General features: G+C 40.3%; 1 protein-coding gene across 1 annotated transcript in view; it reads right to left on the bottom strand.

Moving 5' to 3' along the window:
* Positions 1 to 22,719, bottom strand: part of lrmda (leucine rich melanocyte differentiation associated) — a 1,025,922-nt gene that overhangs the window by 336,146 nt on the left and 667,057 nt on the right. The window contains exons 3-4 of the mRNA XM_070865367.1: positions 12,898 to 13,029; positions 11,601 to 11,735 (exon numbers count right to left, since the gene is read on the bottom strand). Of these exons, the coding sequence (XP_070721468.1) occupies positions 11,601 to 11,735; positions 12,898 to 13,029 (267 nt within the window). The remainder of the gene's footprint in view (positions 1 to 11,600; positions 11,736 to 12,897; positions 13,030 to 22,719) is intronic.

Consider the following 22,719-nt stretch of genomic DNA (forward strand, 5'->3'; position numbering starts at 1 on the left):
AGACCGGTTGGCCTGACATCGGTAGTGGGGAAAATGTTGGAATCAATTATTAAAGATGTAATAGCAGAGCATTTAGAAAGAAGTGACAGGATCAGTCCAAGTCAGTATGGATTTATGAAAGAGAAATCATGCTTGACAAATCTTCTGGAATTTTTTGAGGATGTAACTAGTAGAGTGGACAAGGGAGAACCAATTAATGAGGTATATTTGGACTTTCAAAAGGCTTTTGACAAGGTCCCACACAAGAGATTAGTGTGCAAAATTTAAGCACACGGTATTGAGGGTAATGTATCGACGTGGATAGAGAGCTGGTTAGCAGACAGGAAGCAAAGAGTAGGAATAAACGGGTCCTTTTCAGAACGGCAAGCAGTAATTAGTGGGGTACCGCAAGGTTCAGTGATGGGATCCAGCTATTTACAATATACTTTAATGATTTAGACAAAGGAATTGAATGTAACATCTCCAAGTTTGCAGATGACACTAAGCTGGGTGGCAGTGTGAGCTGTGAGGATGATGCTAGGAGGCTGCAGGGTGACTTGGACAAGTTAGGTGAGTGGGCAAATGCATGGCAGATGCAGTATAATGTAAATAAATGTGAGGTAATCCATTTTGGTGGCAAAAATAGGAAGGCAGAATATTATCTGAATGGTGACAGATTAGGAAAAGGGGAGGTGCAACGAGACCTGGGTGTCATGGTACATCAGTCATTGAAAGTTGGCATGCAGGTTCAGGAGGCGGTGAAGAAGGCAAATGGCATGTTGGCTTTCATAGTGAGAGGATTTGAGTATAGGAGCAGGGAGGTCTTACTGCATTTGTATAGGGCATTGGTGAGTCCGCACCTTGAATAGTGTGTACAGTTTTGGTCTCCTAATCGGAGGAAGGACATTCTTACTATTGAGGGAGTGCAGCAAAGGTTCGCCAGACTGATTCCCAGGATTGCAGAACTGACATATGAAGAAAGACTAGATCAACTAGGCTTATATACAATGGAATTTAGAAGAATGAGAGGGGATCTCATAGAAACAAAAAATTCTGATGGGATTGGATAGGTTAGATGCAGGAAGAATGTTCCCGATGTTGAGGAAGTCCAGAACCAAGGGTCACAGTCTAAGGATAAGGGGCAAGCCATTTAGGACTGAAATGAGGAGAAACTTCTTCACTCAGAGAATTGTGAACCTGTGGCATTCTCTACCACAGAAAGTTGTTGAGGTCAGTTCGTTAGATATATTCAAGAGGGAGTTAGATGTGGCCCTTACGGCTAAAGAGATCAAGGGGTATGGAGAGAAAGCATTAATGGGGTACTGAAGTTGCATGATCAGCCATGATCATATTGAATGGTTGTGCAGGTTCAAAGGGCCAGATGGCCTACTCCTGCACCTATTTTCTATGTTTCTATAAAAAAGTACATCATCCCAATTTACTGTGAGCATTGCCAGAGGAGATTTTCTAATTTTAAATAAACATGCAATGAATTAAATGCGCGATTAGTTTTCTTTTCAACAAAAAATGTCAGCATCACAAACAAAATAAGTACCAGCTATGAAGGGTATAATATATTTCATCTTTATTGACGTGGCTCCAAGGTAAATCAATCTGAGTTAGTCATTTGGAACTAATTTGAATACCAATATTTTGTCAGTGTTACAGTATTGGCCAATGCAGGTGTTCAGCAGCAATTTTAAACTGTTGAACCCACTATACAGTTTTTTTGGTCATCATCATCACAGGCAGTCCCTCGAAATTAAATGAGTTCTCAGGTGGCTGTATAGTCCAATGCGGGAATTGCAGTCCCTCAGGCGGGGCAGATAGTGTTTGAAGGAAAGGGTGGGTGGGGAGTCTGGTGTGCCGCACGCTCCTTCCACTGTCTGTGCTTGATTTCTGCTTGCCCTCGTGACGAGACTCGAGGTAATCAGCGCCCTCCTGGATGCTCTTCCTCCACTTTGGACGGTCTTGGGCCAGGTGCTGGTGGGGATGTTGCACTTAATCAAGGAGGTTTTGAGGGTGTCCTTGAAACGTTTCCTCTGCCCACCTGGGACTCGCTTGCCGTGTAAGAGTTCCGAGTAGAGCGCTTGCTTAGGGTGTCTCGTGTCGGGCAAGCAGATGATGTGGTCAGCCCAATGAAGCTGGTCGAGCATGGTCAATGCTTCGATGCTGTGGATGTTGGCACTGAACTAGAACACGGACGTTGGTGCGTCTATCCTCCCAGTGGATTTGCAGAATCTTGTGGAGGCAGTGTTCGTGGTACTTCTACAGCACTGAGATGTCTGCTGTATATAGTCCACATTTCTGAGCCATATAGGGGGGCGGGTATCACTACTGCCCTGTAGACCATAAGCTTGGTGCCAGATTTGAGGTCCTGGTCTTCAAATACTCTCTTCCTCAGGCGACTGAAGGCTGCGCTGGCACACTGGAGGCGGTGTTGGACCTCGTCATCGATGTCTGCCCTTGCTGACAGTAGGCTCCCGTGGTATGGAAAATGGTCCACTTTGTCCAAAGCCACATCATGGATTTTGATGATCCGGGGGCAGTGCTGTGTGGCGGAGTCAGGTTGGTGGAGGACATTTGTCTTATGGATGTTTAGCGTAAGGCCCATGCTTTCGTACGCCTCGGTGAAGATGTTGACGATAGCTTGGAGTTCAGCCTCTGAGTGTGCGTAGATGCAAGCCTCGTCCGCGTACTGTAGTTCGATGACAGAGGATAGGATGACCTTGGGTCGAGACTGGAGGTGTCGAAGGTTGAACACGTTCCTATTGGTTCTATAGTTTAGTTCTTGTTGAGAGTGAGATGTAGCATTGCAGCAAGGAATGTAATGTAATGAATGTAATGTAATTTGGTCAATGTACAATTCAAATTCAGAACTCACCTATAAATAAGGACGTCATATAACAACAACTTGCATTTATGTAGTGCTTCTAATGTAGGAAAATGTTCCAAAGCACCACATAGAAGCTTAATCAGACAAAAATCAATACTGAGCCAAATAATGAGATATTAGGAGGGGAGACTTAAAGCTTGGTCAAAGAGGTGGGTTTCAAGAAAGGTCTTAAAGGAGGAAAGGCAATTGGAAAGTCGGCGGCGTTTAGGGAGGGAATTCCAGGGTGTACGGCATGGACAACTGAAGTCACAGCTGTAAATGGTGGGGAGACGGAATTGGGGAACGCACCAAGGGCCAGAGTTGGAGGAATGTGGTAGGGCTGAAGAAGGTTACCGAAATGGACAAGGCCATGACGGGATTTAAACACAAGGATGAGCATTTTTATTTTGAGGTTTCAGGAGACCAGGAGCCAATGTAGGTTAGTGAGCACAGGGGTAATAAGTGTGTAGGACTTGGTGAGGGACAGCGTTCACTGTTATTATGGAGTAAATCAGATAGCAACTTCCGGCGTGCACACACATGCGCAGTTAAATGCAGAAATCAGGAAGATTACCCAGTAAACTCACCAGAAAAAGTTAGGGCTTGTCCATTCAAGTAGAAGTGAATTTTTAATATTGTGATGTGTGTTAATTACTGCCAAACAACCTCTTTGACATAGGAAAGTTACTTTTACAAGTGTGGAATCTCATTCCGTCAGCTTTAAATTATTGTTGGAGATTGAAAAATATTTAAAATTAAAGCATTTAAAAAAAACAATTTCTTTGTCTCCTTTATCTCTCTTAATCCCAGCTTTCTTTCCCTCGCTTTAGTTCACTTTCTGTTCACGATTTTACATTGAATTATTAAATATTCTAACTTCTTGGTTTCGACACTGTGGCCTGGATTTTAGCCTGGAAGTGAGTTTTGTGCGGGGGGTGGGGGGGCTGTTGAGGGAAGAAAAACAGAAGAATTTAACTGCAGGGCCCCCTTAAGTAAGGTTTCCGCCCACTGGCAGTCTGATTGACAGCTTGGAGGCCGTTTGGGCAGGAATCCTGCTTCACAAGCCTATCAGAGCAGTTAGCTGTATTGGGTGAGAGAGAATCATAGGGGGTTCAATATGGTCTGGAGGAAGGGTCCAGCTTGGTGGGGTGGTCTGAGGGGGAGGGGGTCCCAATTGTGGAGGGGCGATGGTGGTCTGGAAGGTCCCGAAGGTGGGGAGGAGGGGTCCAATGGTGGTCTTGCAGGGGGGTCCCGATTGTTGGGGAGGGTCTGATGGTGATCTGGGGATCTCGATTGTCGGGGTGGTCTGTTGGTGGTCTGGGGGTCCCAATTGTGGGGGGGTTGTGGTCAGATGATGGTTGAGGGGTGATGGGGGGAAGAGAGCAGTCAGTTTGCGGTGGGGGTAGGTTTACTGGGTAGCTTGCTAGGCCTGGAGGAAAGTGCTGCTCCTCCTGACCCACAAATAGTCCTGTAAAGGTACTTGCCTTAGGGATTAAGCTATCCTCTCCTACTTTAAACTGCCGGGTTTCTCAAGGCCTGTGAAAACCGACCGCCTGAGGTTAAAAATAGAATGAGTGTTAAAATGAAGGCAGACAGCCTCATTATAATACTTCAATTATTAACTGCTTCCTGCCCCTCATCCCGCCTCCGTTAAAACTGGAAGTGGGGGAGTTCACTTCCTGTCCAGATTTTTTTCATTTTAACCTCTGACACGACCCCAACCCACCCATTTTTTGGAGTTAAGATTTGTCCCTGCGTGTCTCAGTGGGGATTCTTCAATCTGATTGGATAAGGAGACACGCTGTTGCTTGCCCTGGTCTCACAAGTCTCAGCCGAGTAGAAGGCGCCGCACTGAAATGGATCTCTAATTACCTTAAGTTGCCGCGCGAAAGCCCACAAAATGTCCGTGGGCTGCTGTAAGGCTAAGGAACGGCAAGTGCTATTCATTCGTTGCTGACTGCAAAATTCGGGCCATTATGTTTATTTTTATAATACTGGAATTATATCAAATGGAATTGAACTTTGAAAAGTTAAAGTCACACAGAGAATAAATACTGGAGGAAACAGTTACACATAAAGCTGGTTCACATGTTTGGAATTTCACTCCAAGATTTTCATGTAATTTCCTGTATTTCCTACCACAAGGATCCAATGATGGATAAACTGGAGTTCCAATAAATACCATTAAGGTTTTATGGCTTGAACATAGACCCTGTTGAAATATGTCATTAATAAAAGGCATTTCATGTCACTAATTCTAGGAGGCAGCATCCACAAAAGTGAAAAACAGATGGCAAGAGGTTGCTTTCCAATACTTCGTTGGTTGTTTGGCACAGATAACATGCCTATCTATGTTTACTTACAACATTTATATTAGAATAAGGCACAGCAAGACAACACAAGACACAAATAATGTAAAAATATTATTTCACTGTTGCTGTACGACAGTTCATTTACAGACAGGTCCTGTAAGGAAACTGAGTATAGAATACAAGAGTGATAATGTGTCTTTTAAAATCAACATATATTCTGAGATTTCCCTCCCCACAGTCACCTGGGAATGTGACTTGTCTATATGTTTACAAGAGTTGCTCCCTTCTTCTATTCACGTGACCTTTTCCCATGAGGATTAATCATGCAACCATGAAGACCCAAGAAGCAGTGACATTATCACAAAGCAAGCCCTCATTGTATCATCTATATTAGCCAGCACAACTTCCTGTTTCCAGGCTAGGAATTGTTAAAAGCAGTAATTCGACAAACAAATAAAAATCTGGTGACAGTTAAGTTTTCTTTTTCTTCTCAAGTTTTCTCCCCTCCTGTCCTGAAGGCGCTGACCCAACATGCACGTTCCGGAAAGGATCTATGAATAGTATCTCATCCAAATAATCATTCTTCACTTGGACGACTGCTTGGATGGCTGTTATTCCACCAGAGGATGAATCCCGGGCAAGCCCAAGTCTGTCTGTACCTGATGTCCACAAACATTCAAGCAGAAGTCATTGGATAACAATCAGGAGAGGGAAACATTCCTGGTGTTTCTCCTTCCTAGACCAAGAGCACAAAGGCCCAACATGGGGAAGCACGAACATTTATCATGGTCTAACTGGTGCTATAGTTAGAAGTGTCAGGTTTTTGGTAATTTCTCCCCATAACACTTTAAACATGGACAATATCTTTGAACCTGAGCTTAACTATTAAAAGCTGAAGGATTATTATTTTTTTAATATGGGGCATACTAAACAACCGTATCATGTGGCATTCCCTGACCAAAAGAGTGATCTTTCATTGTCCTCTGCCAATGCTGTTCTTGAACGAGCTAGTGGGAGGTGAACTCCCCCTAGTTTTACCTCGAGTTCACAGCTTGACCTGTAGGGAATCATCCTAGATGTGTGTCTACATAACACCATTTCATATTATAGTGCATTGAAGTGCTGTACAATCTATCCATACATCTACACATGCATATTTTAGTCAATTTTAGACTAGAGATGCCCTGATGTGTTTGTCAAAGTTCAATGGCCAGGCTCACACACAAATAGAAGCCACATTGTCAAGTTACTCCAAGGCTTGAGGGTGATCATAACAAAGGAGCAGAGGAGAGGGGGGTAACTGTGGAGTCAGCAGTGGATCGGAGGCTTAAAATTTTTAAAAAATCCACGAGCTCCTCACACTTGGAGCTAGAAATGAGGATGAAGAGGATTTGAGGAGGCAATTTTCCTTGGTGAAAATGATCTGTGGATTATTTTTACACTGGATAATCCTGGAGTGGTAGGAGCGTTTGGCCATGAAGAGCAAGGCCATCGAATGCTCAACATGGTCGAGTCAGATCTCGCAATGGATTAAAAGACCAGATGTGTACCAGGTTTTCTTTAAATTGTTTCTTGGGATGTGGGCATCGCTACCAAGGCCACATTTATTGCCCATACCTTATTGATCCCAGGAGGTAATGGGTGGGTCTTCTCCTCAATCATTGCAGTCTTCGTGGTGGAGACGCTCCTACAATAGATTAGCCAGGAATTCCAGAATATTGATCCAGTGATGACAAAAAAAAAGTATGTGCGCAAGTCAAGTTGATGAGTGGCTTGCAGGGCAACTTGCAGGTGGCGGTGTTCCCATGACATTACTGCTCTTGACCTTGGTAGAGATTGGTGGAGGAGCTGTCAAAGTGAGTTGCAGCAGTGCATTCTGTTGATTGCACAGACTGCAGCCACATTGCACTGATGGTGAATATTGATTCCAGTGGCAAGGCCAAAGATAAAACAAGCTGCTCTGTCCTGGATAGTGTCAAGCTTCTCAAGTGTCTAGCTGCACCCATCCAGGCAGACATTCCATTGCACTCTTGACTTGGGCATTTTGTATGATGGATAGGCTTTGAAGGGTCAGGAGGTAAGCCACTCATTATGAAGTAGCCTGCCTCTGTTTTGTGCTCTTAGCCATGGTTGGTCCAGTTAAAATTCTGATCAATGATGACCCCCACAATATTGATAGTGGAGACCTGGCAATGGTGGTGCCATTGAAGATCAAGAGGAGATGGTCGGGCTTTTTCTTGTTGCCAGATAATCCTAAGGAATGAAAATTGTATCTGCCACTTGTCAGTCCAAGATGAGATGTTATCCAGGTCCTGTTTTAGGCTGGCATGGGCTGCTTCATTACTGGAGGTGATGTGAATGGAATTAAACAATGTGGAATAGTCAGCAAACAGCCCCACTCCTGATCTTATGATAGAAGGCAGGTCATTGATAAGGCAGCTAAAGATGGTTGGGTCGAGGACATTTCCCCAAGGAACTCCTTAAGTGATGTTCAGGGGTGCTAAGATGTCAGGCCTCCAATAACCACAAACATCTTCCTCTGTGTTAGCCACTGGAGGGTTTTCCTCTTGACCCCATTGCTGTAGATTTTGCTCTTTGGTGCCCAACTCAGTTGAATACTATCTTGATGTTGAAGGCAGCTGATATTAACTTTTCTCTAACAGTCAGCCTTTGCATCAGTGGTTGGTTAAAGTCTATGATGAGTTCTGGAGCCTAGTGGTGCTGGCAGAACCCAAACTCAGCATTGGTGAGCAAGTTATTAGTGGATCGGTGTTGTCTGTTATTTCCATGATCGGGTGTAGACTGACAGGGTGGTAATTGGCCTGGTTAAATTTAGCTTATGTTTCGTGAATGGGACATTTCTAGACAATCTTCCACATTGTCAAGTAGATACCATAGCTGCAATGAAATAGTTTGTCGGGGAGCAACTAACTCTAGTGCACGTCTTCAGTAATACAGCCGGAATATTGTCAAGTCCCTTAGCCTTTCCTTTGTCCAGTCCAATCAGCTGCTTCTTAATATGGAGTGAACCAAACTAATTGGACACTGGTATCTATGATGGTGTGGACCTCGGGAAGAGGCCAAGTAGTAGCATCGTCAAGACACATCTGACTTAAGACACTTACAAACACTTTAGTCTGGTCCCTTGTACTCATGTGTTGGGTTCCACAATAGTTGAAGTGGGAGTGTTAATAGTCTTTTTCTCTTGGTAGTTGCCTGACTTTTCATCACTATTCTCAAATACATGTGGTAGGGCTAAAATGCTTTGCTCTAATTGGGGAGGAAGATGTGGATGGCAAGGGAAATGAAGAAGTAGCCTTATCAATGGTCAAGATCTCAGAGATGGCAAGATCAAGTATATGGCTATGGGTGTGAGATGAAGCAAGAGATTGAGTGAGGACAGGAGAAAGGAAGAAAGAAGAGGGGCAAGGAACAAGGGGAATTTAAGTTGAATTTTAAAGTTACTGAGGATGAGGAATTGCAGAGAAGGGAAAAGAAATCCATGAGGAAATCACCATGACCATCACAGCAGCACAATTCTTTGCAAGGAATAGCCAGAGAAAAGTTGCTTGAAGTTATGATTAACATCTCACAATAAGTCTTCGTGTTCCTCTTTCATTACCTTTCCCAAGTATAGAAGTTTTCCTTTTAATGCTTAGATTCCAAGCACATAATTTGAGCCAGGGTTGTTATAAATGGCTACAAACTTAAAAGTGTACATACCAAGATACAGGTCTGTGAAAAACAAGTGTATTAAGTTGGAACTGCTGATCAACTAAAAACCATTTACAAGTACCTCAAGTTTTGTACAATTAAAAAATATCGTTCTCTTTGAAGGTTTATGGCTTTAATCTGTAGTATGTTGCAGCATATATCCAGGTTTTATAGTTTCATCCTTTTAATTAGGGCCCCTGGTGTAAATGAAATAATACCATTTGTCAGATTATTCCCATCATTAAAATCCATCAGTACTGATTTATGTATATTGGGAATCGATTACAGCAAACAAAAATGTCCCCATCAACAGGTATCCAGTGGCCTCACTCTGGTGCTGCAGAACAGAGTCTGTGTTCAGTTATATTACTTATATATAACTGATCTTGTACGTGTCTTGTTGTTTCCATGACTCAGCAGTGGCTATAAATATGGTAGAAAATTATTCATCAATAAGAAAACTTCCTTCCTCTTGCAAAATAGTTGAGAAAATAATTTACAAAATGTGACGATGGTACTGATGAAAAGCAACAGTATTAAAGGGGTACTGCCGTCTGGAACATCCAGCTTGTGGGCCAGAAAATTTTACATGCAAACACAGTATGTGAGCCAACACAGTATCAGCAGGCTATTTACCATGATAAAAAAATCAGCAGTTTTATCACTGTATCCACTTCAGGTGCTGGTTTTAAGGTCTTATGAACCTAAATCCCTCTCAAATCCATCAACTCTTCCATATCACCCCCATTCAAATATAATTACTGATTTTATTTTATTACCAAAATGTACCACTTCACATTTGCTAACACTGAAATCCATCTGCCACTTATTTGCAGTTTCCTTTGGTCCTTACTATGCTTCTGATTTTTGTATTGTCTGCATGACTAGAGACTATTCCCTATAGCCTTATTTCCAAATCACTGATGCACACAATGAACGTGGTCCCAGAACAGAACCCTATGCGACACAGTTGACCACTTCCAGGCACTCTGTGAAACTGCCCTCAACTCCTACTCTGTTTTCTCCCTTCTTGACCAGCTTTTAAATATTCTTAATTTCATTCCCTTTATCTTCTCCAATTCTCTCCTGTATGGTACCTGGTCAAGCCTTTCTGAAAGTTCATGTCCACTACATTCACTGCATTTGCCCCATCCACCATATCTGTCACCTCCTTAAAGAATGAATATCAGAATAACTAATCCAGCTTCATGCATGCTGGAACCAAGGCCACATATGTGATTATATTTTCAGAGTCCTATTTCCCCTTTCTATTTCTTTATTTTTTTTAATTCCCATTCCATTAATTTTCTTTCTTCCTCTCCTTGCTGGTTTCCTATTTCCCCCCCCCCCCCCCCAAACAATTGGTACTCGGCATCCTTCAGGACTCGTTTAAGTGGCCACTGCTCATGTGTAAGCCAAGACAGTAACAGCAGGCTATTTACCTGCAGGCGGCATCACAGCGGAGTCCTCCCATGTTCTTGGAAGGGTTGGCACAGGTTTCAAATAGTGATCAAAGTGAGGAATCCTGGCTGACTTCCCTCAGCGTAACAACAGGTTTGCAGAGACCAAATTATAGTATTCTACTGCTGCCCCAGTTAAGACCAGCAAACTCAGCAGAGACTCAAACAGTTTGTATGGCTCAGCAGCTTACAACCTGAACTAGCTGAGATTTTAGGGGATTTCATTTTTGTTGATTGAAAAGATCCAAGCCTCTGAGTATAGGGCACTACCCAGATAAAGTATATGCTTAAAAACATTCCAGCAGGTTACTTTAAAGAACTTTAATTCTATTGGGGACAAAAGGGCCATCATCTTATTGAATGGTGGTGCAGGCTCGAAGAGTCGAATGGCACCTATTTTACATGTTTCTAAATATAATGGCGGTTTAGTAATGAGACCGTGCAAAATAAAACTGAGCATTTAAAATGGAAAATAGATATAGTGTCAACAAAAAATGTAACATTACTTTAGAGTTTGCAGCTTTCCCCAGGTTTTCCGGATCCTGCCTGTGCAAATGTTTATCCGCAGGACAAAATCATAGCACAGGAACAAAATTTAAATCCAAGATAAAGTAATTTATTATATTGAGGCAAAACTTCAGATGTACTGACATTTGTGAAGTCAATGTAGTTTATTGCCAGAGTGAAATGCAAACAATATCTAGGCAGAAAGGGCCTGCAATGTTGTTTTGATTAAATAGCCTAATGCCATGACCTCTACATGTCAGTACTTTCAACGTAAGGCTTGGCTTTTAGAATTTAAAGTTTTCCTTTTGTACATTGTATTGTTAAAACGGATGCAAAAGCCATACTGTAATCTTGCCAAAAAGTTTACACTATTTGTTTATTTTTTTCCAGCAGGAATTCAGTATAAATGTTATTATTAACAGTAATATTTTAGATGTGCTTCTTCTGATCTATGTCTGTGTGACATGCTATAAATATTATATCACATACTGCAAAGGTTGTCAGTTGTATATGTCTTTTTGACAACCCTAAATGAACCATGCATACTTGCCATTGAATAACTTCTTTTAAGTTACTCCTATCATTTAAATGATTAATTGCTGGTATATTATGGACAAATGTGGCTGAAAGTTAAGAAACATGAAACAAATAAGGAACAGCATTGATTTTTTAATGCATTTCTCCAGTAGATAAATGAAAGACATTTATCTGAAGGTAACTGCACTATATCTCTTAGCAACAAGTATAACAAACCTGTATCTTTGGTAGTCACTTTCATCGTTGTCCAAGCTAACAAGTTCATTGGGACAGGCTTCATTCCCGAGGAGGCTGAGGTACTTAAGCCAAGGCACCACTTCAGCTAAATGATCCAAAAGGCTGTCTAATTCGGTTATGTGTCAAAGGTCATGGTTAAGGATTCAATCACATTAATGAAAAAGCATTTATAGAGAAGCAGTCATAGGTTAAAAAAAAATCATATACATCAGGAGGTGACAATCAAATTTACTGCAGCACTCAAGACTTGTCAAAGTTATTGTTTAAGGGGCAATTCACGGCTAACACGTCAGAAATTTGGCATATATTGAAAGAATGTGCCTCTTTTTAGTTCACTTTCTTTCAAAGGTGGTTCAGTGTGAAACATTTAAAACATTGACAAAATGATGGATGTTGTGTGGCTAAATGGTAAGCAATTGTTGAAACTGAAACTTTTCCAACAAGGAAACAAACAGTTATTTCACACTACATCCATCACCAATACATTCAGTCCATTGTAAAACGAGCCTACAGTGGCAAACAGTAACAGCCTTATTTCCCCACAAGAATATAAATGCTAGGTTGATACTTTTGTACAGTCAGAATTATGTCCCTAGTAAATTCTGAGAATCAATGTTCCTGTACTTTCGCAGACTCTGCAGAACTCTTCAATTTAAAAGGCATCAAATGTTGCCTTTCTGTGGAGTATTTTTCGGGGTAATACAAAAATCATACGATAGAGTGTTTATTGCAGTACCTTATTGAAGAAGGATCCATGACAAATGTGGATTATATCAGGTCTATTTGAAGGTGTCGTGAATATTTCCTAAAATAACATCAGCTTTCTCAGTTCCTTGTTCCTTTTAGAATTGTTCAATGGATATTTCCCACATGTACTTTAAGTGACGAGTGCAATATCGTATTTATCTCAATTTAATTGAAAATATGTACTGTAATGAACACCATTTATACACAACAGTGCCAATGGCTTGTCCCTTTCCCCATTTAGCATTTTCCATGGGCCTGATTTTATCTTATTCAATAATTATTCCAGCAGAGGGCCCCCTTCCATCCAAGACAAACTCTTTCCTACGTTCTTTAAAAAAACAGCTATTTTTTCCATTAATGCTTGCAAAACATTTCCAAACTGTGATGACTTGGGTTTGTGAATTAACATGCTGGTAATTAATTTCTGGTATGCCCCTCAATGAAGGTAACATGATTTGCGCATGAACAAAATTTCAAGTGATTTCCTCTAAATTAGATGCTACATAATTTACAACATCATTGTGCAGAGGATATTTGGTTCTTGTTGATTGTCAGGGTATGAAGGTGTGGTAACCTAGGCAACTGTAGGTCATTTCTAAGAAGATTGTTGTCCAGGATTAGCTCTTCCAGGCAGATGAATTCTTCCAGTCCTTCCACTGACCTGCAACAATAAGGGAACAGGAAAAATGATATGCTACTAAATCAGGAAGGCCATTATCCACGGAAATAAATATTTCAACCTTCCCTTTCACGAGCTGGAAAGTTTTGGTTTTGGCCTGACAAGCGAGTGAATGACAAGAATTAGTGGCAGAGAGCGCACTGGCACAGGCTCACATTTTTCACACTCTGGCAGGATGAAGGATGGGGGTCACTTAGTGAGTAGCCAGGATCTAAAACAAAAGGCTTCAGATATGGGGCCTACAGGATGAATTTGTCAATGTCTTGTGCCTTGAGGCACCCAGCCTTCCCTGACCCAAACCTTCATTCCCAAGATAAATAACTCTGTCACAGTTCACCTTCATTCCCTGGACACAAATTTAAGTTGTCATCCATCATTCAGTCCAAATATCATATTCTTGTGCAGCTAATGAATCTAGTTTTAGCATCACTCTTAAATGTGACCACTGTGCAATTTGAAGAGATGAGAAAATAAAATTAAATGTGATTTTTATTATACGAGGCTTGTGTTTCCAATGACAAATACAAGAAACCCTCCTCTTCACCTTTCTGCACCTGGAAAGCCTGTTAGGACACATGCACAAATAGCCCATACTCTGGTATATTTAACCATAAAAACAAGTAATGCTATGTAAATAGAATATTCTTATCACGAGAATCAGCAAATGGATTGGAACTGGCAAACAGAAAAAAAGCACACATCTAAATGCTTCAGGGGATGCATAAAACAAAATGACAGAGCATGAAGTGGGACAAAGGCCCTGGAACACTAGAGGGAGTTGCCCATTGAAACAGCCAGGCTCACTACTAAAGCCTGGTTTAGAAAATTCTGTGCAAATCCCCTTACACCTGTCTGATTTTGATAATTTTGCCATGTAATGTTATTAGCTGCTCAGTTAAAAGGAGCTGCATCACACAAGGGCTTGCTTATTAATTGTTGTTTTCATGTCATCAGCACAATGTGCACTTTGTGATTTAATCAGCTAAATTCACAACTATAAGCCAAGGGAATGGAGGGGGGGGGGGGTAAGAAAGAGAATAGTGGGCGTTGACAGTCTCTTACAGAAAACTGCCTTTTATTTAAATGTCTTCTGTTTCTTTCTTGATGTTTTTACACTTTCCCACCACATACTTGAAACAAATAGCAAAATGAATAGTAATGACTGGTTTTGGAGCAGTTTTGTTGAAAAGCTGATGAGCGGTGTTATGATGCCTACTGTGTCTGCCGATTCACACAGCTCTAATGACCTGAAAACTGCCCATTATCTCACCCACAGGTATCATCTCCTTTACCTCACCTCAGGGCGCTCACCATTCTCCCAGAGGAATCCCAGCGCAGCCGAGAGATTTACATCGCAATTTCCAAAGTCACATCAAGATGACAAAACATCAAAATGCATTTCATTCTGCCCGATTCAAATGGAAAGAACTTTAAGTTTCCACTGTAATTAACCCTATCCTCGTTAAGATAATTATGATCAAGCTCCCTGTCATACCTAATATCCCAGAATCATTGCCTATGGCTCACACTTCACCCTCATTATCTTACAAAAATGTTGCACACAACAGGCAGTGGCAACTGGCCTCCCTGCTGAGCACTGAGGAGACTTTCTTTTGAAGGGAGGGGGCGATGTGTTATAAGGATAGGTCTACAACACCAGTGTGAAAAGGCAATGTTTAGATTCAAACAAAGCAGCGCAGACTGGGGAGTGACAGGCAAATTGACATGCTGTTCAGAGGGCAAATGATAAATGTTTGATGAATTGGCAAATGCTGAAGGAGTGATGGGCTTCATATGTGCATAATGGACTAGCTGCCTTTCAGTTCTGATTGCCTGCCAAGATAAGAGACCATAATGAATGGGCGAACAGAGCCCTGCCATAAAAAGTAGGATTCAACTGGTTTTAATAAACTTAATAAAAGTGCAGAAGCAAGAGACGGCAGTTGAAATGAGATGTGAGAAAAGAGTGAGATTAGATCTACTTTAAAATCTTGACGGCAAAGTTGCAGGAGGAGAAGGAAGTGGGAATAAAAACAAAGTTCTGTCACAGGGGCTGTGAGACAGAGTGCCTCCGGTGCACTGGGTGAATTATAGACTGCCTCTCAAGATTCACAGCTCTTCGTGGTAGGAGGTTAATATTCTCACATGTCATTAGGTCTGCTGGCTCCACTGATGGCTCATTGAATCAGGCAGCAAATTATTTCCTCATGCTGGAAAGGACACCACACTTCAAAGGGAAGGAGCCAGGGTCAGACTGGCTCTGCAGTTTGATTAATGACTCAGGATCAGCAGAGGTTGCCTGTAGGTATGAATGTGACTGAGGCTTTTGACAACGCTGACTTTAGAGCACGGCTTGACCCAGGCCCTTACTAACTTTGTTTCTAACATTGCTTTTGACTGACCTGATGGGGACCGTCAGTTAAGTTTATGACCCTTTACGCCATGTTACCAAAGATGGGAGTCGTTGTCTGCACAGCTTGATATCTATTTTTTCTAAAGCGTAATTCTCTACCGAACAAGCCTTTGTTGTCGTGACTCTCCTCAGAATGTCCTGATTATCGTTATATTCCATTTTTTTAATTATTTGTGTTTTACATTCTATTGAGCTTCTTCCCTTGGATGTAGCAAAGCAACTACAGGTAGTTTGAATATAGAAATAATGCACTGTCACTTCTATTACTTCTGATCAATCGTATTTGATGGATGTCACTGATGCAAATATGCCAATGGCCTCTATTAAGCCACTCCCTACATCAGACCACATCAAAGCACTTTAACTACCTCACCCTGGCCTGCACCCCTGCCACCGCCCCCGCCCTCCGCCCTCCTGATGGATAAGCACTTCAAACCAACAAAGTAAAATTTCAGGAGTTAGACTTTAAAGTATAATACAAAGGCTACCTTTCATATCACTACCTGCAATTTCAGTCTTTCACCCGAGGCGAGAAACAATCTCAATATTTGAACATGAAGTTGAAATAAAAATGGCTGATTATATAATCGTGAATCGGCCTAGGGCTTCGACAGTAAAGAAGGGATTAAAGTCCCTGCCACCTGTGTTGTCACTCTCGTGGGCCCCATTACCACCACCTTATTCATTTTTTTAGCCAACAGATTAAAATGCAAGTGCCACAATCTTTGATCTTTCATTCAGCGACGTAAATCCATTGAAGCCTCCAACATTTCTGCTGTGGTAATTAGTACTCATTAAAAGGTTTCAGCAGCCTGTGCTGCATTTTTCACAAAGAAATTGCTTTTACAAGTGCCTTCTATCTTTGAAATGTACGCATCACTCACTTTCTTCTTTAGCTAATTCATGTAGATCAAGTAGATTAGTGACTCCATTATTTCAAAGACAAGGGAAAACAACAGGTTTTTATAATCTATCTGACCTGAGGATGGTAGAGTTCTGATCAGGATTTAGATACATCATTACACCCATCTGTATGAGCAGGCCTTTAATTTAGACATTTAAAGAACCTGAAATAAATTTCCATAGACCTCAGAGGATTTTCTTTATGAAACCACAGCTTTATAACCCATTGCTATTCGTAAGAAATACATTTAAAATTGGTTGCATATTTTAAATTATTCAGTTGACGTCTCACTCATGAGTATTCCAGTACTAGTGTAAACAATAAATACTTTCACATTTAACAAGAGTTCTATGAGGTACTGTATAAATAATAAGTGTACGAAGGTTGATATTTATTGTCATTTATTGCATTACTTTCCTTTTATTTCCTGAAGAATATCAAAGACAATGATTGGACATGTAAGTCTGGTGACATCACAGAATTTATGAAAATGGTAAATCAACTGTAGCATATACAACAGTTGCAGGAAACCCCAATTGTGTATTTAAAATGGCAAATATCAATAGAACATTTTACAAAAATGATTCTTTTTGCTTCAAGGGCAAAAGAAAAACAGTTTCAAGAAAAGCTATATAATCTTCCTGGTCTAATAGAATTACTTCATAATTTCTAATCTGACAAAATAAAAGTTTAAGCATGCAACTTTATTTATAGTGGTCAGTATGTATTTTAAAATATTTGGCACAATGGGTTAAAGATTACAATTAAAGCAATTTTTCTACATTATAATTAAACATATAAAATTGTGAAGTTAAGATTTATATTGCAATTTTGAAATTAACCATCTACATTCTGGTTTGTACATGGCAGTAACATTCAGTTTTCAAATTCCAAACTAAGTTCAAATCAAGTTAGATTTATTGCAAAAATTTTGTCTTCTCCTAAACATTGATGAAATAGCTTCACAACTTTTACCAATTATGGAACTTCCTTGTATCGTTAACACCAGAAGTAATGTAATATTCAAACTTTACAGATATTTCCCCCAAAGCAATTAATGAGGTAAAAAAATTAGTCTAAAATGTGCTGGTATATTTTTGTCCCGATTAAAAATTTCAGGGCTCCCTACATTAGTATATTTGCCAAGAATCTGAATGAGACAGATCAGAAAGATTCCATGTTCAATCCCTTGTCTGTACTGAGTTATCTAATCTCAGTTGACATTAAAGGCACTACAATTAGTCTCAGTGCCCCTAGGTTAGGGAGAGACAAACCTTCCAGGGCTCCCCTTTCTGATCACAATCGAGTGATCCCTGCTGGGTGTGTACGTCTGCACTTTGGTAAAGGACAAGATTGAGCTCAGCTATGTTGCCCCAATGATCAAATAACCTGCTGACACTTACTGTCAGATTGCATACATTGCATAATCTCCATTTGGGAAGGAGTGGGAGTGCAACTAACAAGGGGAGGGAAGGGAAGGAAAACTAGTGAGCAGAGGGCTAAGTGATTTAAAATAAAGGAGGAAGATCAATCCATTTTAAATATAAACAGGGATTTGTTGAGTTTTCTTTCATTGTGTCAGAGGACTGCGAACGATGTCTCTCTCTGCCTTTGCTAGAACACAGTTTATTCCACAATAGTCACAATTCAATATTATATTTGGCTACAACAAAAATGCTCGTAAGACGGTCACAAAGCAGAAGCTGCAGCAACATCAAAACTTCTCAAAGGGGAAGCTTTTTCTTAAAATGGTGCAGTTAAAAGCAGAGGTAATACTGATACTGCCTGTACTAAAAGTGATGAAAATAATTTGTGGTCTTTGTGCATTGCTGTAGTAAATGGCATTTGCAAATGGAACTGCCAAAACAGAAAGACATTTCAACTTAGATTGAATTATTTTTGGAAAGGAGTCAAAAAATATGCAACTTCTCAACTATAAATGAGGGCATGTGCTTAGTTTTTTTAAAGTTTTCTTAAATTTTCTAGAAATAAATATTTAGTAAGACAAGTAACTGAGGGTCTTTTTTCAACAAAATAATGAAAATACTTTTCACCGTATGAAAGTATTGCTTAAACACAGCCACTAGAACTTAGCAAATTAAAAATGTTGGATCTCCTTGGTAAATTGACTAAATGTTGGTTATCAGTAGTTGAAAAGCAAATCTCACAAGACCCAGCAAGCCTAAGCCATCCTTTTAAATTCAAGCAGTCCAAACTGCTGTCAACATCATGAAGTGTTATTCTGCAGTCAATCCATTCAATTAAAAGTTTTCTTTATTGTGTAATCATCCAAAACTTTTAAGATTGCCACATCAAAGATTTGTGTTGGAGCCTGTGCTCCCAAATGGCCCTCTGATCTTACCTATAAAGAAATGACATAGCGATTTATAATGAGTTTTGCTGTTAAATGGATGTATTGTAGCACTTAACAATGCTCCTGCTTTGTCAACTGTTCTACCAGGTACACATTTAGGTATCAACAGCAAAACTCCTTAATGTCAATACTGTGGATGGAGGGGGTGGAAGGGGGGAGGTCAGCAGTGTTAGTGTACAAGACTTGTCTTTTGTTTATACAACAGGCCCATCCCAAGGTTACCCTTCTGTTAACTCACTATAAATACTGTTTACCATTGTGCAAGAGCCACCAGGCTCAAACAGCAATACTTGCATTCCATCCAGGCCTGCACATATTCAAGAACAAAATGTGACAGAAATGATCAATAATAAACACACAGGCAGATGCTCGACACCTGTATTTACGTAAGTAGCACAAAATGTAACCTCTTTTGCCAATATTTTCTTTAAAAATTTTAAAAGACCATGGTCAGAGAGAAAATAAATGCAAACCCAGTCCAATTAAAAACACCAAACATTGCTTTACACAGGTAACTCAAACAAGTTGCAAATATTGACTTAAAATAAGTGTATTATTTTTAAAGGTTTAATGTAATTCAGCCTCAAGATTTAAAAAAAAATATATATTTTTTACAATACGGTAAAGTGTAAAAGTATAATATGGATTGGAGCTTTTCTCTGGAATGTTAAGGTTTATCAGGTTACTACTTTCCAAAAATTTACATTAACCTAATTTTCAAATGGTGTCATTTGCCACCATCAGCACTAAAGTGTGTAATGATCCAAAATAGAATGAATTAAGCTTTTAGAATAACTTCAGGGGTATCAATTTTGGACATGCGTTTTTTAATGACATGCTATTATTTGTCATTTGAGCTGTGATTTATACCATCTTATATTTTATCATTAAGAAGTGTTTTGGAATATTTTTTAACCAATTAACATTGTTATAACATTATTTAAATGGCTTTGCAAATTCATTTCATAGTAAATTAGTTTGGAAATTGCTCTAATTGTTACGCTAGAAGATGTCCTCTACATCTTGTCTGGAAAAGATCTTTTGTCTAGTGCCATTATGTGTCATCTTGGCTGCGATTCCTGCCGACCAGCGACATTTAAACTGTGCAATAGGAGCCACACGGAGGATTAACCAGAGCTGTTTCTCAGGCTTTAAGAACTACAGTAAATCTTCAAACAATTTATCCAAACAAAACCCAATGTGTGGAAAAAGACACTGGAAACAGATGAATAAGCAACATCAATTACCAGGGTTTGACCTTCGTGCCCCGCACCATGGCACAGATTTCACACCAAATCGGAGCAGATTGAAGTTGACATGCCTGTAGTGAAAACACTGGCCCTCACAAGGTTCCACTCTACAATCACACAGCCAGCGAAGGGGCCTGTGAACAGGCTGGTGAATAAGAAATCACGCATAATGTGCCTGGGTTTATTTTAAAGTGAACAAAATGGCTCAATTTGAGCACTTAGTCTGTAGAAATTGACCAGTCTGAGATACAAGAGGAACATCCATAAGGACAGCAGAAACTGCCTGCAGATAACTGCACTGGAAGCAACTACAATGGTTGCCTTCCAATGAGTTTTACATGATTCTAACCCCTCCCCCAACATCTCTTGTTTACACGACTTGACATAATATAAAAATAGCAGTGAGGACCCTGTCAACATTATATATACAGCACTATTATACATTCTATTAGAGGAATCTTCAGTGATAGCAGCTTCTGTTTGGATAACCAGACAGTTTATGGTAAATACTGTTATTTGATTGTAAAATAAATCAAACAATGAATTAGATTCTCACGCTCTCTGGGAAAGTTTTGTTTAAAGTTGTAACTTGCCACCACCAACGATTTATTTTGAGGCAAGGAAAGGTGTTGAGGAAAATCAAAATCAATCCCCACCAAAAGAAAGTGCACATCTCTTTACAATATTTATCAATAATGTTACTATTTTTCATGTATTATCGAGCAGATCATGACTCAGGCCAGAGCCAGTTTTTACAGAGTTACTTAAATCACTATATCTTCTATGATCCCTTCTAATGTTGATGTTCTTTGGCTGGCATGATGAGTCGATTTCATTAAAACTATTTAAGATATCAGTACCGAACATCATGCTTCACAGCCATAACTGTATTAAAGATAGAAGGATTCACTTTTTTGGCTCACATTTGCACAATAAAAGGACTTTTTGTTGAGTTACTGCTAATAGAAAAAGGTGACAAAAGAAACATTCTCCATTTTGAGATGATTTTTGCCAACTGTTAATGCTGTTGGATGCAATACCACTTCCACCTTTTTTGCACCCAGTGCCAGCACCACTCAAGTCCAGGTCTTTACATTACACTCACATGCACAGTAGTGGGAATAAAAGGAAAGGAAAGGACTTGTATTTATATCACGCCTTTCACAACCACTGGATGTCCCAAAGCACTTTACAGCCAATGAAGTACTTTCTTTCGAGTGTGTCACCGTTGTAATGTAGTGAAATGTGGCTGTCATTTTAGGCACAGCAAGGTCCGACAAAGTAGCAATGACATAAAATCTATTTTAGTGATGTTGGTTGAGGGATAAATATTGGCCAGGACACTGGAAGAATTTGCCTGCTCTTCTTCAAATCTTTTGCAACCATCCGAGAGGGTAGAAGGGGCCTCGATTTAATGTCTCATTTGAAAGATGGCACCTATAACAGTACAGCACACCCTCACTACTGCACTGAAATGTCAGCCTGGATAATATGTTCAAGTCTCTGGAGTGGGGATTGAACCCACGAGTGCTTCTGACTCAGAAGTGAGATTCCTACCACTGTGCCAAGGCTGACATCTAGAATGGAGTCAAGGAAAATCAAATTTTAGTAAAATACTTCACAAGGTACTCTACTTTGTCCCGAAAATGTGCTTTAACTTTAACTTCCTCTACAGCAACCGTTATTACACCAATGTGAATTTACCCATTTCAGGTGACAGCTGTGGCTCAATAGTCACATGCTCACCTCTGAATCAGAAGCCACTCCAGGGACTTGAGCACAAAATCTAGGCCGACACTCCAGTGCAGTGCTGAGTGGGTGCTGCACTGTCGGAGGTGACGTCGTTCAGATGAGACGTTGCACCAAGGCCCCGTCTGCCCTCTCAGTGGGATGTAAAAGATCCCATGGCACCGTTGTAATGTAGGGAAATGTGGCAGTCAATTTATGCCAATATTTATCCCTCAACCAACATCACCAAAACAGATTATCCGGTCATTATATCATTGCTGTTTGTGGGACCTTGCTATGTGCAAATTGGCTACTGCATTTCCTACATTACAACAGTGACTGCACTTCAAAAGTACTTCATTGGCTGTAAAGCACTTTGGGACATCCTGAGGTTGTGAAAAGGCACTAGAGAAATGCAAGTTATTTTCTTTCTTTCTATTTTCAACATTGTTATTGGTATTTATCAGTGACATTGCGGATCTGCACCCAGCTTTGAGCAGTTCTGCACTGGAGGACTGTGTCCAATGGGTAATGTGTTAGACTTGCTAAACTCACATTCTTCACAGGCAGAACAGAGTTGACTTTCATCCTAACAGTTTGAGATGGGTTTAAACTCATGCCTCAGAAATGAAAGGACCAATTGCTAACCCAAAAGAGCAACAGTCCCTAGGAACATTTACTCTTCTTTTTTTTTTTACACATTTCTTTCCATTCCCCTTCCAATTATTAGATATTTTGTTGCTCTCTCCCCTTTTATGTCCCACTACAGCACATAATCAGCCCCAGGCAAATGGATTGGCAGGCAATGCCGAGCTCTCTATCAATGCCCAGGGAGACTTGACTACTCTTTCTCTTAGCATCCACTTCACAGTTCTCCCAGATGGCTTGATCAAGATAAGAAGCTCTTTGTTCTCTATATATTTTAGCCAGTACTATTATGTAGGTCTACCTCACATGCAACAATCCAAATTGAGCAAGATTTGACCACCATTATTTTTTTCTG

This window comes from Pristiophorus japonicus, chromosome 22 (assembly GCF_044704955.1).
Source record: "Pristiophorus japonicus isolate sPriJap1 chromosome 22, sPriJap1.hap1, whole genome shotgun sequence".
NCBI lineage: Eukaryota > Metazoa > Chordata > Chondrichthyes > Pristiophoridae > Pristiophorus > Pristiophorus japonicus.